We start from the raw sequence: 16,005 nt of genomic DNA, 5'->3' as shown, positions 1-16,005 counted from the left end.
GTGTAATGATTAAAATAAATGTGAACATTTTCTGTGTGCCACATTCTTATGAGTAAAATCTAACTGAAGTATATTCCCATTCATATTTTATGTTCACCTGAGTGGTTAGGAATACTTAAGTGTTAAGCCATGACTTCCTGTTTCACTGGGGTATATATATGAGATGTGACAGGCCAAGTTCCCATAGTCATCCATCACTATGGGAAAGACCCGAGAATACAGTAATGATGTGCGGCAAAAGGTTGTTGAGCTGCACAAATCAGGAAATGGCTATAAGAAAATGGCTCAACGGTTGAAAATGCCCATTTCTACTATCAGGGCAATAATTTAGAAGTTTAAAGCAACTGGAGATGTTAACAATCGGCCAGGAAGAGGACGTGTGTCTATATGACCCCACCACAGTGGGACGGATGGTTAGTGGCCAAAAAATCTCCAAGGATCACAGCTGGAGAATTGCAGACGTTAGTTGGGTGTTGGGGTCAGAAAGTATCCAAAACGACAATTAGACGACGCCTACATAACCACAAGTTGTTTGGGATGGTTGCCATAAAAAAGCCTTTGCTGTCATCAAACAACAAACTCAAGCGCCTACAGTTTGCCAAATGTTACTGGAACTTTCAATGGGACCGGATTATATGGTCAGATGAGGACAAAATAGAGCTTTTTGGAAACAAACACCAGATGTGGGTTTGGCATAGACAGAAACATATCCATGCAGAAAATGACCACATCCTCATTGTGAAGTATGGTGGTGGATCTTTGTTGTAGGCCTGTATTTCTTCCAAAGGACCTGGACAACTTGTTAGGATACATGGTATCATGGACCAGCAGATATTAAATCAAAACCTGACTGCCTCTGCCAGGAAGTTTAAACTGGGCCGTGGTTGGATCTTCCAGCAGGACAATGATCCAAAGCACACCTCAAATCAACGCACATTGTTCACTGACCACAGAACCAAGGGTTTGCCATGCCATCTCAGTCCCCTGACCTAAACCCCATAGAAAACCTGTGGGATGAGCTGAAGAGAAGAGTCCACAAGCGGGAAATCTCAGAATTTGAAGGATCGGAAGAGATTCTGTATGAAGGAATGGTCTCAGATTCCTAGCCATGTGTTCTCCAACCTCATTACTCATTATAGGAGAAGACTCAGAGATGTTAATTATGTTAAACAGTAATATAAAAAAATCACTGCCCGTTTTGCTCATATGGTGCGCTCTGTATCGTGGTAGTCTGTGTATGATGGCAATACACTGCTTTTCTTCTCTTTACATTTGAGAAATGGATAATGTTTATATTCAATGTCATACTACAGATGTACTACGTAAATCAAGTGATACACTGCCAGTTATTTCTAATGGAGTCTTTTTACCGTGACCGTAGTGGGGAGAGTGGAGCAGGAAAGACGGAGAGCACCAAGCTGCTGCTCAGACAGATCATGGAGCTGTGCAGAGCCAACTCTCAGCTGGAGCAACAGATATTACAGGTAAGACCTCATACCTACCCCAATATATGTCAAGAAAGACATTTGTAATTATCTTATTATCTAATGCTAACACGGATTAACATATATTGCCAGTAAGCTAGAGCTCTATTATATCTATAATAATGCTCACTTACACTGAGTATAGCAAACATTAGGAACAACTTCCTAATATTGAGCCAGGGTGCATGCTGGCCCATGTTGTCTTCAATGCTTCCAACAGTTGTCAAGTTGGCTGGATGTCCTTTGGGTGGTGGACCCTACTTGATACACACGGGAAACTATTTAGTGTGAGAAACCCAGCAGCGTTGCAGTTCTTGACACAAACCGTTGCGCCTAGCACCTACTATCATACCCTGTTCAATGGCACTTAAATATTTTGTCTTGCCCATTCATCCTCTGAATGGCACACATACACAATCCATATCTCAAGGCTTTTTAACCTGTCTCCTCCCCTTCATCTACACAGATTTAAAGTGGATTGAGCAAGTGACTTCAATAAGGGATCATAGCTTTTACCTGGATTCACCTGATCATTCTATGCCTGTGCCCAAGAACACTAAGACAACCTGCCTAAATGACTACCGTCCCGTAGCACTCACGTCTGTAGCCATGAAGTGCTTTGAAAAGCTGGTCATGGCTCACATTAACACCATTATCCCAGAAACCCTAGACCCACTCCAATTTGCATACCGACCCAACCGATGCACAGATGATGCGATTTCTATTGCACTCCACACTGCCCTTTCCCACCTGGACAAAAGGAACTCTTATGTGAGAATGCTATTCATTGACTACAGCTCAGTGTTCAACACCATAATGCCCTCAAAGCTCATCAATAAGCTAAGGATCCTGTGACTAAACACCTCCCTCTGCAACTGGATCATGGATTTCCTGATGGGCTGCCCCCAGGTAGTAAGAGTAGGTAGCAACACATCCACCATGCTGATCCACAACACAGGGGCCCCTCAAGGGTGCGTGCTCAGTCCCCTCCTGTACTCCCTGTTCACTCATAACTGCACAACTCCAACACCATCACTAAGTTTGCCGATGACACAACAGTGGTAGGCCTGATCACCGACAATGATGAGACAGCTTATAGGGAGGAGGTCAGAGACCTGGCCGTGTGGTGCCAGGACAACCTCTCCCTCAACGTGATCATGACTAAGGAGATGATCGTGGACTACAGGAAAAAGAGGACCGAGCATGCCCCCATTCTCATCGACGGGGCTGCAGTGGAGCAGTTTGAGAGCTTCAAGTTCCTTGGTGTCCACATCACCAGCAAACTAACATGGTCCAAGCATACAAGACAGTCTTGAAGAGGGTACGACAAAACCTATTCCCCCTTAGGAGACTGAAAAGATTTGGCATGGGTCCTCAGATTCTCAAAAGGTTCTACAGCTGCACCATCGAGAGCATCCTGACCGGTTGCAACATTGCCTGGTATGGCAAGTGCTCGGCCTCCGACTGCAAGGCACTACAGAGGATAGTGCAAACGGCCCAGTACTTCACTGGGGCCAAGCTCCCAGCCATCCAGGACCTCTATACCAGGTGGTGTCAGAGGATCGCCCTAAAAATGGTCAAAGACTCCAGCCACCCTAGTTGATAGACTGTTCTCTCTGCTACCACACGGCAAGCGGTACCAGAGCGCCTAGTGTTGGACCAAGCGGCTTCTAAACAACTTCTGCCCCCAAGCCATAAGACTCCTGAACACCTAATCAAATGGTTACCCAGACCCTCTCCCCTCCCTTATGCCGCTGCTACGCTCTGTTCTCATCTATGCGTGGTTACTTTAACTCTACCCACTTGTAAATATTACCTCAACTAACCGGTGCCCCCGCACATTGACTCTACCAGTACACCCCTGTGTATATAGTCTCGGTATTGTTTTTTTACTGCTGCTCTTTAATTACTTGTTACTTTTATTAATTATACATATATTTTTTAACTGCATTATTGGTTAGGGGCTTATAAGTAAGCATTTCACTAAGGTCTACACCTGTTGTATTCGGCGCATGTGACTAATACGATTTTGATTTGTCATGTTAATGTTTTGTATGCTCAGTGTATATCAGACAAATAAGAGTAATAACAATTGGGTTGGGTACTGCAGATATGGGAGACCGATACTGCAGCTAACAGAGTAGACTGATTTCGACACAACCCTCCTACCACACCTCAGGCTTGCTCTCATACCTCAATTTAAATGAACATGGAATGGAACATTCTTCTTTTTGCTTCGAGCATAGCTGAATGGGCGTGGGATGAGGTTGCCCCAAACACTGATCCAGTTTGTCAACTTGTATACAGCAACCGTAGCACCGGCACATGAAGGATGTGTGATCACACCTTGATGACATCACCACCTTGATGCTCATCTCTGTGTGCAGATAAATATAGGGTTGGCAGGGGACTCGTGACCTGCTCAGAACACTCATTCCAACATCTGTGAGTCAGCCATTTTTGTGAGTCATTCAGTGGAAAATGGGCCATTTATTGTCCTACTTTGTTATTTTACGGTCCCACCTTCAGGTTGACGTGGCTTTTATGGGAGAGAAACCATGACATGTAATGTTTGCATAAAAGAAAATGGCCTTGATTGTTGTATTATCTTAGTCCTGCCCACTGTTTAGTCAGAAGATGTAGCAGTGATAAAGATGTGTGTGTTCTATAGGGAATAATAATCTTGAACAGGTTAGATTACCTGATGCCCCAGTGTTCACACTTCTGTTCCAACAAACAGAGCACACCATGCACTATGCAGAGACCCACACTTGGGAAATTAACCAATTAGCATAGACCTCAGTTCATTGCACACCTCTCGTAGGAACTAGTCTCCGGTTGCCTATTGTTTGCCGCAGGCAAGACTCGGCAAGTTCAGTTGGCCCTAAGGCTGCCCAATTCTGATATTTTTTTCACTAATTGGTCATGTTTCTGGTTTTCTGCCACAACCCAAGAGAAACTTCCTTCCCACCATTTTGGAAACGCAAATAAAATATCATACCTGTTACATCCTCTTGGCGTCCCGACTGTGATGAGTATAATGGCAAACAAACAGACATGACCGATGTCTTTCTTTGGTCTCTCCTCTCTCACGCTCGAGAAGCTCTCTGTGGGAGACGAGAGGAGATGAGATGAGACTGATGGTCTTGAGGAAAATTCTTGAATTGTGGGAAATTCTGCCGGCCTTTCTTGGGAATTGTATATCTGGGACTTGGTGGGAGTGATCGGCTGGCTCCTTGGCTATGAGCTAGGGTTCAGTGAAAGCATGTGTTTGACAAAATGTTTATATTACACTAACGTTATTCAAGGGTACATACAGTATTGATGTGATTTAGAGTAGATATGGAGTTGATTATCTTGTACAGTTTTTCTTAAGTCCGTACTCTGTAGTACAAGGTCCATGTACATTCACTACTTATTCTCTTACATGGAAGTGTTACAGATGCATGTTCTCTCTAGTATTCTACACCTTTTTGGAAGAGTGGGAAATGTAGTTTAACTGACCAATGCTAGACAACATACAGTAAGAATGGAAATATGTTTTGCCAGAGATGGCAACATGTTCAAAGTCACTACTTTCTCTATGCCACACAATTGTGTCTGTGTCTGCTGAGCGGAGCAGGGAGAATTGGAAGCGCCGTAGAGGGACTTCCAGCAGTCAAAACACATTTTCCAGACTTTTACATCTTCAATTTCCTCCTGCTGTTCTCTTGCGTTCTTCTGATGAGTTTGAGACTAACTTAGGTTCTTTGAGTCCAAATAAACACTTATAATGCAAATTCTACAAACTATTTTTTCATAACTCACTGTTCACAGCAAACAATTATGTTTTATAAAGGTGCTCCCTGGAACAAGTAAATAGTATTTACAACCTCACTTGACTGATCCAAAATATGGTAGAGTTTCTACCCTCTGACTGTTCTCAACAGTTGGCCGTGTAATTGAAGGGATGGAGGAAGTGAGCATTTAGATGTGAAGTTATAAGGGTGACATACTGTATGTTGACAGGATGTCCTGTGTCATTGATTTGCCACTGGTTTGAAAAAACAACTCATATCTCAGCATGCGATCCTCTCCGTGTGGGGACAGCCAACTTGGACATTGGTTGCATTACAATTTGTTTAACAATATTGTCGAAAAAACAAGTCTAGTGCTCTTACTGCATTCTTCTGTATGTTTACTGTTAACTTTTGCACACTGGTTAAGTCCTCACCACCACATCAATTCCAATGGCCTGTTAGATTTCAACACACTGACATGACTTGTAAGATCGAGTAAAAGGAGATGTCCATTTATTTTTACAGCTACAATGAGCCTGCTGTTTGACCCTGAATAAGAGCATGTATTGTCTTCGACTTTCAACTTCCTCTATTCTCCTGAGGTATCAGATATAGTTAATTTCCTAATTAATCCAATGACCTTTGTCTTGGGTATTCATTTCCTCCAAAGAAGTGGAGAACTCTTGATGTTGCTGCTCTGGTATTGGGGTTTCATATTAACACAGCCTTTACCTTAAAGCTTGTTTCTAGTAAAGAAACAAGAGACACTGGTCCTGAATTTCATATTGTATTGCGTCCACACTACAATGTTTTAATTCTCCCCTGTGTATCAGATAATAAACCCTCGGTGTGTTTTGATGCCTAGCCTCATGTGACAGCTGGCCAATGTTCTCTCTGATGTAATGTCGTCAGGCACACGGCTAGTGAATTACTCTAGTGTTGTTGATGCCTCATGGAAGGTTGCAAATGGATGTCAAGAATCTATTTATGTCTTTATGATTGGGGCTTGGTCACGGCAAACTCCTGGCCCCATTTAGGATCACTATCATGTAAGTTCTGGAGCTGTACTCATCTTGTACTGTATGGTATTTCTAGGTGAATCCTCTGCTGGAGGCCTTTGGCAATGCCCAGACTGTGATGAATGACAACAGCAGTCGCTTCGGGAAGTACATTCAGCTGCGCTTCCACAACTCCTCAGGTGTGTGTGTGTGTGTGTGTGTGTGTGTGTGTGTGTGTGTGTGTGTGTGGTTTTTGAATCATCTATTGGCGTGTGCTTACGTTAAAATGAGTTTATTTATACACTTGTGAGAGAAAGTATTTCCTGTGAATTACGTGATGATTACATTGATATGACAAAAACATTCAGATGCAAGACGACTTATTTTAGCGTATAATGTGTTGTAACACTGAACCTGTATGTGTATGGTGCTGTGATCTAACAGTCAAAGGAGCTAAGATCAACGAGTACCTCCTGGAGAAGTCTCGTGTGGTCCACCAGGATGAGGGCGAGAGGAACTTCCATATCTTCTACTGCATGCTGGCGGGCATCTCCCCGGAGGACAAAGACATGTATGGACTCCTGGACCCCACACAGTACAGGTGGGTCCGACTGTGATGTAATCACTCTGCAACGTTTCCTCAACAGGATACAGTGAGTGTGGTCTGGGAATCAGTTCAAAAAACCACACTGTCATCAAGGTGTCATAGTTCACACACTCTCTATAATCACTAATAGCCATGATGTCATCTTACTGTAATGTTCTCTGCAGGGTGAGATACTGACTTAATTTTTTTTATTCAAGCTTTATTTAGCTAGACATGTCAATTAAGAACAAATTCTTATTTACAATGACGGCCTAGCCCGGCCAAACACTAACCCAGACAAGGCTGGGCCAATTGTGCGCCGCCCCATTGGACTCCTAATCGCGGCTGTGATACAGCCTGGAATCGAACCAGGGTCTGTAGTGACGCCTCTAGCACTGAGATGCAGTGCCTTAGACCGCTGCGCCACTCGGGAGCCCAAGCTGATTAAGCTGACTATCTTCCTGTAATAACTCATATAATATGATACAATATGTCATATTTTCTTCTTGTCACTTTCTTATCACAGTTTCAAGCTGTACGTAAGTGTGTCTAAGTAATTCATATTTTTTCCTGGCATAAACCAAGGTGTTTGTTTTGAAACTCTGCTATTTAGGTCTAATATTCCTTTATTTTTTGGTTCTCATGGCTTATACGAGTAGCGACCACATAGTTCTCAGTGTTCTACAGTATGAATATGCTACTTGTATTTCACTTCTTCTTCTTGACAGTTGAACAGGCCTGGAGTGAAATGCTAGGTATTCAAACAATGTGGTGTTTGTAGAGGCCTACCATACAATGTAGTTGTTGTGCCCTACAATAGTGGGTTCCCTACTATGTTGTACAGCCTTTACAATACAGTGCACCAATGTAGAAGCCTCAAAGTGTTTGTCTATCAGAGATGCATAATGTATTTACCCTCATTCCTTCATATGAAGCCTATGTGTGTGTAGTTATCTGTGCTCACCCATCAGATCTGTATAAATGTGTTTCTGTGTCAGGTATCTGAATGGGCGGTACGGCTCGGGGGACATAGTAAGGAAATGGGGGGAGAAGTACAGTGAGGTGTGTAACGCCATGGACATGGTGGGATTTGAAGAACAGGTAAGACCTCTCATTGGAAAACTATCTTTCTCATCCTCTTATAGTATATCGGTCATAAAAGCAAACTCATATTGTCCGTATTGGCATGGGCTGGGATTTCACATTTTCTCCATGAACATCTGAATGTACTTTAATGTTTGACTAATTGGTTGATTGACTGATAAACGAATGGGTTGATGAATAAGCTGATTAACCAAAAGATAATTGACCAATTGATTTGATGATTGATTGATTGACTGACAAAATGGACTGATTATATATGTATATGTTGTGTCATCAGGAGAAGGTAGACATGATGACTATTCTAGCAGGGATCCTTTCTCTGGGAAACATCATGTTTGAGCCCACAGAGACCGACACTCTCAGGGTCACCGACAAGTCCATGGGCTGGCTCAAAGCCACAGCCGTGAGTCTACTCTACAGCCTCTCCTTTTCTTTCATCCCGTCTTATTTTACTTAACAAGAAAATGATTTGGATCAGGGCTTTCCAACTTTCCTGGAGAGCTACCCTCCTGTAGGTTTTCGTTCCAGTTACTATAACATGATTCAGCTTACCAACCAGCTAATTACTAGAATCAGTTGAGCTAGATAACCTACAGGATGGTAGCTCTCCACGAACAGGGTTGGAGAGCCATGGTTTAGATACTGTCTCAATTATTACCAAAAATTCACCTTTGTCCTTTTTGTCAATTTATTCACCTTTGTCCTTGTTTGTTAACGGTTCCCTTTATCTGAAGTACAGTAATTACAGAAGCAACTGTCTGTTAACATTTACAATTTCCTTATTGACCTGTGGGTGTTTTCCAAATAGGCAATTCACATTTAGCTTGTTTTCCTTTAATAGTTTCATCCCTGACATTGACATAACAAAAGAGAGACTTCAAGAACAGTTCCAACAGTAGAACAGTCCATGTGTTGGACTAATAATAATAGATTTTAATAAGTTACAATTCATATAAGGAAATCAGTCAATTGAAAGAAAGAAATTAGACCCTAATCTATGGATTTCACATGACTGGGCAGGGGTGCAGCCATGGGTGGGCCACTTGGGAGCCAGGCCCAGACAATCAGAATGTGTTTTTCCCCACAAAAGGGCTTTATTACAGACAGAAATACTTCGACGCACCCCCTCAGACGAAGCTGTATGTGGAGGTCCTGGGCTGGCGTGGTTACACGTGGTCTGCTGTTGTGAGGCCGTTTGGACGTACTGCCAAATTCTCAAAAACGATGTTGGAGGCAGCTTATGGTAGATAAATTAACATTAAATTCTCTAGCAACAGCTCTGGTGGACATTCCTGCAGTGTCAGCATGCCAATTGCATGCTCCCTCAACTTGAGGCATCTGTGTTGTGGGATAAAACTGCACATTTTAGAGTGGCCTGTTATTGTCCCCAGCACAAGGTGCACCTGTGATCATGCTGTTTAATCAACTTATTGATATGACACACCTGTCAGGTGGATGGATTATCTTGGCAAATGATTAATGCTCACTAAAGGATGTAAACAAATCTGTGGTCAATTGAGAAAAATAATATTTTTGTGCATATGAAACATTTCTGGGATCTTTTATTTCAGCTCATGAAACATGGGACCAACACTGAACATGTTGTGTTTTATATATATATATATATATATATATATATATATATTACATAGTGCCTTTCATTACAATGGGCATCTCAAAGTCCCTTACAAAATAAACTTATAGCGTTCTGGTAGTTATTGGACGATGGTCTTCCACAACTTCAGATGAAAGGTTGAGAGTTCAGAAGGGCAGTAGGCCTAGCTTGAGTGGCGGGAGCTGCAATGGTAGCGGGATGGAGGGAGATCAGTCCAGTCCGGAGCTCTTCATCGGGCACCTTGTCTCCTGTTCCTCCTCCGTAGGTAGGTTGGTTCGTTAACTAACGAAATTGTAGCAACCAGCTGGGTGAAGCTTCGGCAATTGTTAAAGCGGCAGAAGACTAGGCGAGCCTCTCATCTCCTCACACTGCAGGCCACAGCCTTCTAGAAACTGGGGCAGATGGCACAAAAAGCCGGTGCTGTGTTTCATCATTTAAAATGATTGCGTAGCCAGCCAGCTAGCTAGCCAATCCAAACAAACAAACTGATTTGCCACTAGCCCAGCAACTCCATTAGTCAATACCACCAGTCAGATATTTTAACTTGGCAACAGTCAGGAAGTTGTATATTTACATACTTATGTACAGGAGCTCTCAGCTTAGGCTGCTTCACTGATCCATTATAGTGGTTTAAACAGAAGAGAGGTGTCCAAGGACTACGGTTGGGGAAAAAAACTAGTGTTGTCAGTCCTGAGCATTCATAGTAAAATAAACAAGGGGATTGTTGAGCTAATTGCTACAGTCCTCACATAATGACAATGGACCGTTCTAACATGGGCAGCTGCTTGCTCCTGGAGACACAGTGTAGACACTTTTTTTTAGCGAAAGGGGTGTGTTTCTTGGTGTGCTGTTCAACTAGTTTGCGTGTATGTGCATTATATTTAAACGTTCTACTGTGTCCGTTAGTTTGTGTATGCATAGATCCACATGCATAAAAGATGCACAGATCCACAGGTGATAGTGGCGTGTGTGTGTGTGCATACATACGTGTGCCTTCTATTTAAACAGGTGAATGATTGCCCCCTCCTCCACAGTAACTCCCCCATAAGCAGCCTCCCAGGCAGGCAGGCTGGCGGTGGTGGGCTGAGCCGACATCTGGCCAGCTCAGATAAGACACAGTGCTTGTAAAAGGTCACGAGGGGCTATATTTGGAGTTGAATGGAGAGGTATTGCTCACAATGCTAGGTGTACTTCCAACTGACGTAGAATAAGCTGCCCTTTGCCCAGTTTTAATATGAGCAAAACAACTTCACAGATCCTGGTTATTGAGGTGATTCTAGCTCTAACAGCAAGGGTGATTTATTTGTATTTATTTCACCTTTATTTAACCAGGTAGGCCAGTTGAGACATCTCATTTACAACTGCGTCCTGGCCAAGATAAAGCTAAGCAGTGCAACAAAAACAGAGTGGCACATAAACATACAGTCAATAAAATAGATTGAATATTTTCTATGTGCAGTGTGGGCAAATGTAGGGAGGTAGGCAATAAATAGGTCATTAATACTGGAGTGATAGATGTGCAGACGATGATGTGCAAGTAGAGATACCCTCTTGCTCTTTGCACCCCAGTATGTAATAATGGGGGTGTGCTGTGTACAGGTGCAGTGATTAAGCATCAGCTGTCAGAGCAGCTTACCAAAGTTTGAGAGGGAGATAAGGCTTCAGTGATTTTTGCAATTCGTTCCAGTCATTGGTGTTACGCACGCCTCTATGAAGAGGGGACACAACACCCTGCTACAACTCTCCGTGAAGTGAAAAAGGTATGGACTGTAGGTGCAAGAAAGAATGACAACAGGCAGAATGTGGTACCGTTTACCAGGACTTTATTCCTTTACACGGTAATATGGGGAAAAGGGGCTGGACGGAACCAAAGCAAAGAAAGTAAATCTCAAAGCCCCCCCTCTCCTATCTTACCTGCCTACCCACTACTTACCTAATTTAGCACCACCTGGTGCCCTAACCAAAATACAAGGGGGTGGTCCGCCCAGGTCTTACCTAGTGTGCCTAGACAGCGAATATGCTACGGGTATATGTATGCCCGCGGGCCTCTTGCCTAAGCACTCCCTAGGTGCCTTCCCCTTCCCCCCTGGGAACAAATGAAACAGAATATTAAACAATTTCACAAACTAAGAAACAAAGATCAAATAAGCTCTCTGAGCAACAAACTCACAAAACATACCAACTCTCAGCCCAGCAAAATCTCTCTAGCAAAATCTCTCTAGCAAAATCTCTCTAGCAAAATCTCTCTAGCAAAATCTCTCTAGCAAAATCTCTCTAGCAAAATCTCTCTAGCAAAATCTCTCTAGCAAAATCTCTCTAGCAAAATCTCTCTAGCAAAATCTCTGCAATGACCTCCCAGCAAATCTCTCTCCTAAACAGAACACTGGCATTTATATAGCTTCAGAATGAATGGGTAATTGGAGACAGCTGCGTCTTGACGAGGGGGCGGGGTCAGCTCTCCAATTAGCCCTGGAGTCGACCAATCAGCTGCTTGAGGGATTTCAGGAAGCCATTTCCTGAAATAAACACATGCAAACATACAAACTACAACACATAAACTGGGGAACGTAACAATTGGCAACAGAGTAATTGGGGCGGCAGGTAGCCTAGTAGTTAGATCTTTGGACTAGTAAGCGAAAGGTTGCAAGATCAAATCCCCGAGCTGACAAGGTTAAAAAAAAGAAAGAATAATCTGTTGTTCTGCCCCTGAACAAGGTAGTTAACCCAGTGTTCCTTGGCCGTCATTGAAAATAAGAATGTGTTCTTAACTGACTTGCCTAGTTAAATACATAAAAAAATATATATTTTAAGTGTTGGCCTCGGGAATGCAATATACCTGCTGGAGCGCGTGCTATGCTTTCCCGAGCAAAGACTTATAGATGACCTGGACGAGAGCATACAGGTTGCAGTGGTGGGTAGTATTATGGGGCTTTGGTGACAAAACGGATGGCACTGTGATAGACTACATCCAGTTTGCTGAGTAGAGTGCTGGGGGCTGTAAGTTGATTAAACCGCATGATCACAGGTGCACCTTGTGCTGGGGACAATAACAGGCCACTGGGGGGAGGGGCTATTTTGTAAATGACATCACCGAAGTCAAGGGTCGGTAGGATAGTCAGTTTTAATAGGGTTTGTTTGGCAGCATGAGTGAAGGAGTCTTTGTTGCGATATAGGAAGCCAATTCTAGATTTAATTTTGGATTGGAGATGCTTAATGTGAGTCTGGAATGTGTCTAACCAGACACCTAGGTATTTGTAGTTGTCCGCATATTCTAGGTCAGAACCGTCCAGAGTAGTGATGTTAGTCAGGAGGGTGTGGGCAGCAATCGGTTGAAGAGCATGCATTTAGTTTTACTAGCGTTTAAGAGCAGTTGGAGGCCACGGAAGTAGGGTTGTATGGCATTCAAGCTTGTTTGGAGGTTTGTTAACACAGTGTCCAAAGAAGGGACAGAAGTATACAGAATGGTGTCGTCTGCTTAGAGGTGGATCAGAGAATCACCAGCAGCAAGAGCTACATCATTGATATATACAGAGAAAAGAGTCGGCCCGAGAATTGAACCCTATGGCACCCCCATAGCGACTGCCAGAGGTCCGGACAACCGGCCCTCCGATTTGACACACTGAACTCTGTCTGAGAAGTAGTTGGTGAACCAGGCGAGGCAGTCATTTGAGAAGCCAAGGCTATTGAGTCTGCCGATAAGAATGCTGTGATTGACATAGTCGAAAGCCGTGGCCAGGTCGATGAATATGGCTGCACAATACTGTCTTTTATCGATGGCGGTTATGATATTGTTTAGGACCTTGTGGCTGAGGTGCACCCATGACCAGCTTGGAAACCAGATTGCATAGTGGAGAAGATACGGTGGGATTCGAAATGGTCGGTGATCTGTTTAATAACCTTAACTTTCGAAGATTTTAGAAAGGCAGGGCAGGATGGATATAAGTCTAACGGTTTGGGTCTAGTGTCTCCCCCTTTGAAGAGGAGGATGACCGCGGCAGCTTTCCAATCTTTGGGGATCTCAGACAATACGAAGAGAGGTTGAACAGGCTAGCAATAGGGGTTGCAACAATTTCGGCTGATCATTTTAGAGAGGGTCCAGATTGTCTATCCCAGCTGTTTTTTAGGGATCCAGATTTTGCAGCGAGCAGCAATGGTGATTAAAGCATGCTAGCAGCAAGGGTGATTGGAGCATGCGAGCAGCAAGGGTGATTGGAGCATGCGAGCAGCAAAGGTGATTGGAGCATGCGAGCAGCAAGGGTGATTGGAGCATGCGAGCAGCAAGGGTGATTGGAGCATGCGAGCAGCAAGGGTGATTGGAGCATGCGAGCAGCAAGGGTCTGATCACTGTAATTGTTTCTCTTTTTGTGATGCTAATGCTAAACTGTTGCTAATATAGACAACCCCAAAATGTTGGGTTGCTGACTCTGGTCTGCTGAATACTACTGGGTATACAGACATGAGTCGAATGTATATTTTGTTTGAACTATACATTTTGAGGGCTAATTAGTAATAAAGTAGTACTACATTGTGAAATCTACAGCACTTGGTCTGTTTCCCCTTTTTGACATTGATTAATTGAAAGTATCGTTGTCTGAGGATAGCCTTTGTTTGATATCTGGCAGGAAGTTTGCATGTCTAGCATTGCCATGATCTTAGCTTTGCATGTTCAGTAGGGCCACTTCTGGGTTAAATGGGCCTTGGGGCTAGCATGGAGGTTGCTTTTGGTTGAATTGTGTGTCATTCACTATACCAGTGTATCACTATGTATCAGTGGTCTAAATGTTTAAGTGCTTATTTTTAACCTAGCTGTGATTTTATTTTTTATTTTTTTTGTGTGTAAAATATAACTTGTCTGCTTTGTGCACTTTCTATTTAGACCTATGTTTTTGTGTGATTAATATTTGTGTGTGTTTGCCTTCTCAGGGTCAGTTTGGGGTGCAGGAGGAGGAGTTGCTGAGGAGTCTGACCTGTACTCTGTCTGTGATGAGAGGAGAGGCCATCCGCAGGCTGCACAACCAGCAGCAGGCTGAGGGTAAGGAGAAAAACACTCGAGCACTGGTCCGGGATAAACTTTCCCTACCACCATCACCTTAGCCATTACGAAGGAGGGCCTGAGTTAGTATTAACCACCATGGATACAAACTGTTCCATGGTGGTTAATGCTGAGTCCGGTTTCCTCTTTCACTGGGTCTTTCCATGAAACTGGAGAGCACAATGTTTGTGTAGCTACATACCTGACAATGCTAGAACACAAGTATGAACATAACAGGATACGGTTCCGTACAATCAATGTGGTGTGTCTTTAGCGCTTATTACTAGTGCCAACCAGGCATGTCCTTGAGGTACTTGGACAGCTTTGCGTTTTCACCCTAATGGTTAAGCCTGGGATTTAGGGAGGGTAAGCTGACCACAACTTCCTGGCTGACCAACTAGTGCAAATAGAGACAGCTTTTAGCATCAATGGGAGTGGGAAAAAAGGAGCAAAAGCTCAATATGGAAATGCTATTAATCTTTTCAAGAGAGCTTGACTCCATTAATATGTTGTGAATTTGCAGATGCCAGGGACTCCATCGCCAAAGTGGCTTACGGGAGAGTATTCGGCTGGATCGTCAGTAAAGTTAACGAACTGCTGGCTCCCAACGTCGACTTTGACGTTGAGCTCAGTGAAATAGGTGAGTTTCAAGGGGAAACTTTTTAAGGCTTCAAATGTAATAAAATTGCTAAACTCTTCATATGTTTTCTTCATCGCAAGTAGAGATGGTCGATGTCAGATAGACTGTTCTGTTTTCTTGTTCTATAATACAGGTATCCTCGACATCTTCGGGTTTGAGAATTTTGCTGTTAACCGTTTTGAGCAGCTCTGCATCAACCTGGCCAATGAACAGCTGCAGTACTTCTTTAACCATGTAAGTGTAAATATCATTGCCACAAGGAAGTAGCCCTGTAATCTAGGGTGTTTCTCTATTTAAGTCCCATAAAATGACAGCCTGTAGGGTTTGTTAACTTGAGACCCAAACATTTAACAGAAACATGTGGCCAGCTTGTCTCTTTATTTAGTATTAGTGGAGGAACAGGAAAATTGTGAAGATAGTCTACAATAGGTTCTGCTTTTTGAAATGGCTATAAATGCATATTCAGTGAAAGGCTTCAGAAAAATGAATTAGGTCCGAAAGTATTCAAACCCCTTGACTTTTTCCACATTTTGTTGTGTTATAGCCTGAATTTAAAATGTAGTAAATGTAGATTTTGTGTCACTGATCTACACACAATACCCCATAATGTCAGTGGAATTATATTTGTGATTTAATGGCTGTGATGGGAGACAACTGAGGATGGATCAAAAACGTGTTTACTTCACAATACTAACCTAAAAGAAGTGAGCCTGTAAAGAATACAACTATTGCAAAACATGCCTCCTGTTTGCATTAAGGCACTAAAG

At 43.1% G+C, this 16,005-nt stretch overlaps 1 protein-coding gene across 2 annotated transcripts in view; it reads left to right on the top strand.

Moving 5' to 3' along the window:
• LOC135517936 (myosin-IIIb) overlaps positions 1 to 16,005 on the top strand; it is a 60,084-nt gene that overhangs the window by 17,883 nt on the left and 26,196 nt on the right. For both annotated transcript variants that reach the window (XR_010452090.1, XM_064942668.1), the window contains exons 4-11: positions 1,382 to 1,484; positions 6,359 to 6,461; positions 6,706 to 6,862; positions 7,846 to 7,948; positions 8,229 to 8,354; positions 14,490 to 14,598; positions 15,122 to 15,238; positions 15,372 to 15,472. Coding sequence is in view for 1 of the 2 variants with exons in the window: in XM_064942668.1 (XP_064798740.1) it covers positions 1,382 to 1,484; positions 6,359 to 6,461; positions 6,706 to 6,862; positions 7,846 to 7,948; positions 8,229 to 8,354; positions 14,490 to 14,598; positions 15,122 to 15,238; positions 15,372 to 15,472 (919 nt within the window). In the remaining variant the exon portion in view is untranslated. The remainder of the gene's footprint in view (positions 1 to 1,381; positions 1,485 to 6,358; positions 6,462 to 6,705; positions 6,863 to 7,845; positions 7,949 to 8,228; positions 8,355 to 14,489; positions 14,599 to 15,121; positions 15,239 to 15,371; positions 15,473 to 16,005) is intronic.

The sequence above is a fragment of the Oncorhynchus masou genome, chromosome 28 (assembly GCF_036934945.1).
Source record: "Oncorhynchus masou masou isolate Uvic2021 chromosome 28, UVic_Omas_1.1, whole genome shotgun sequence".
In the NCBI taxonomy this organism is placed as follows: Eukaryota; Metazoa; Chordata; class Actinopteri; order Salmoniformes; family Salmonidae; genus Oncorhynchus; species Oncorhynchus masou.
This window is presented reverse-complemented; position numbering and strand designations above follow the sequence as displayed.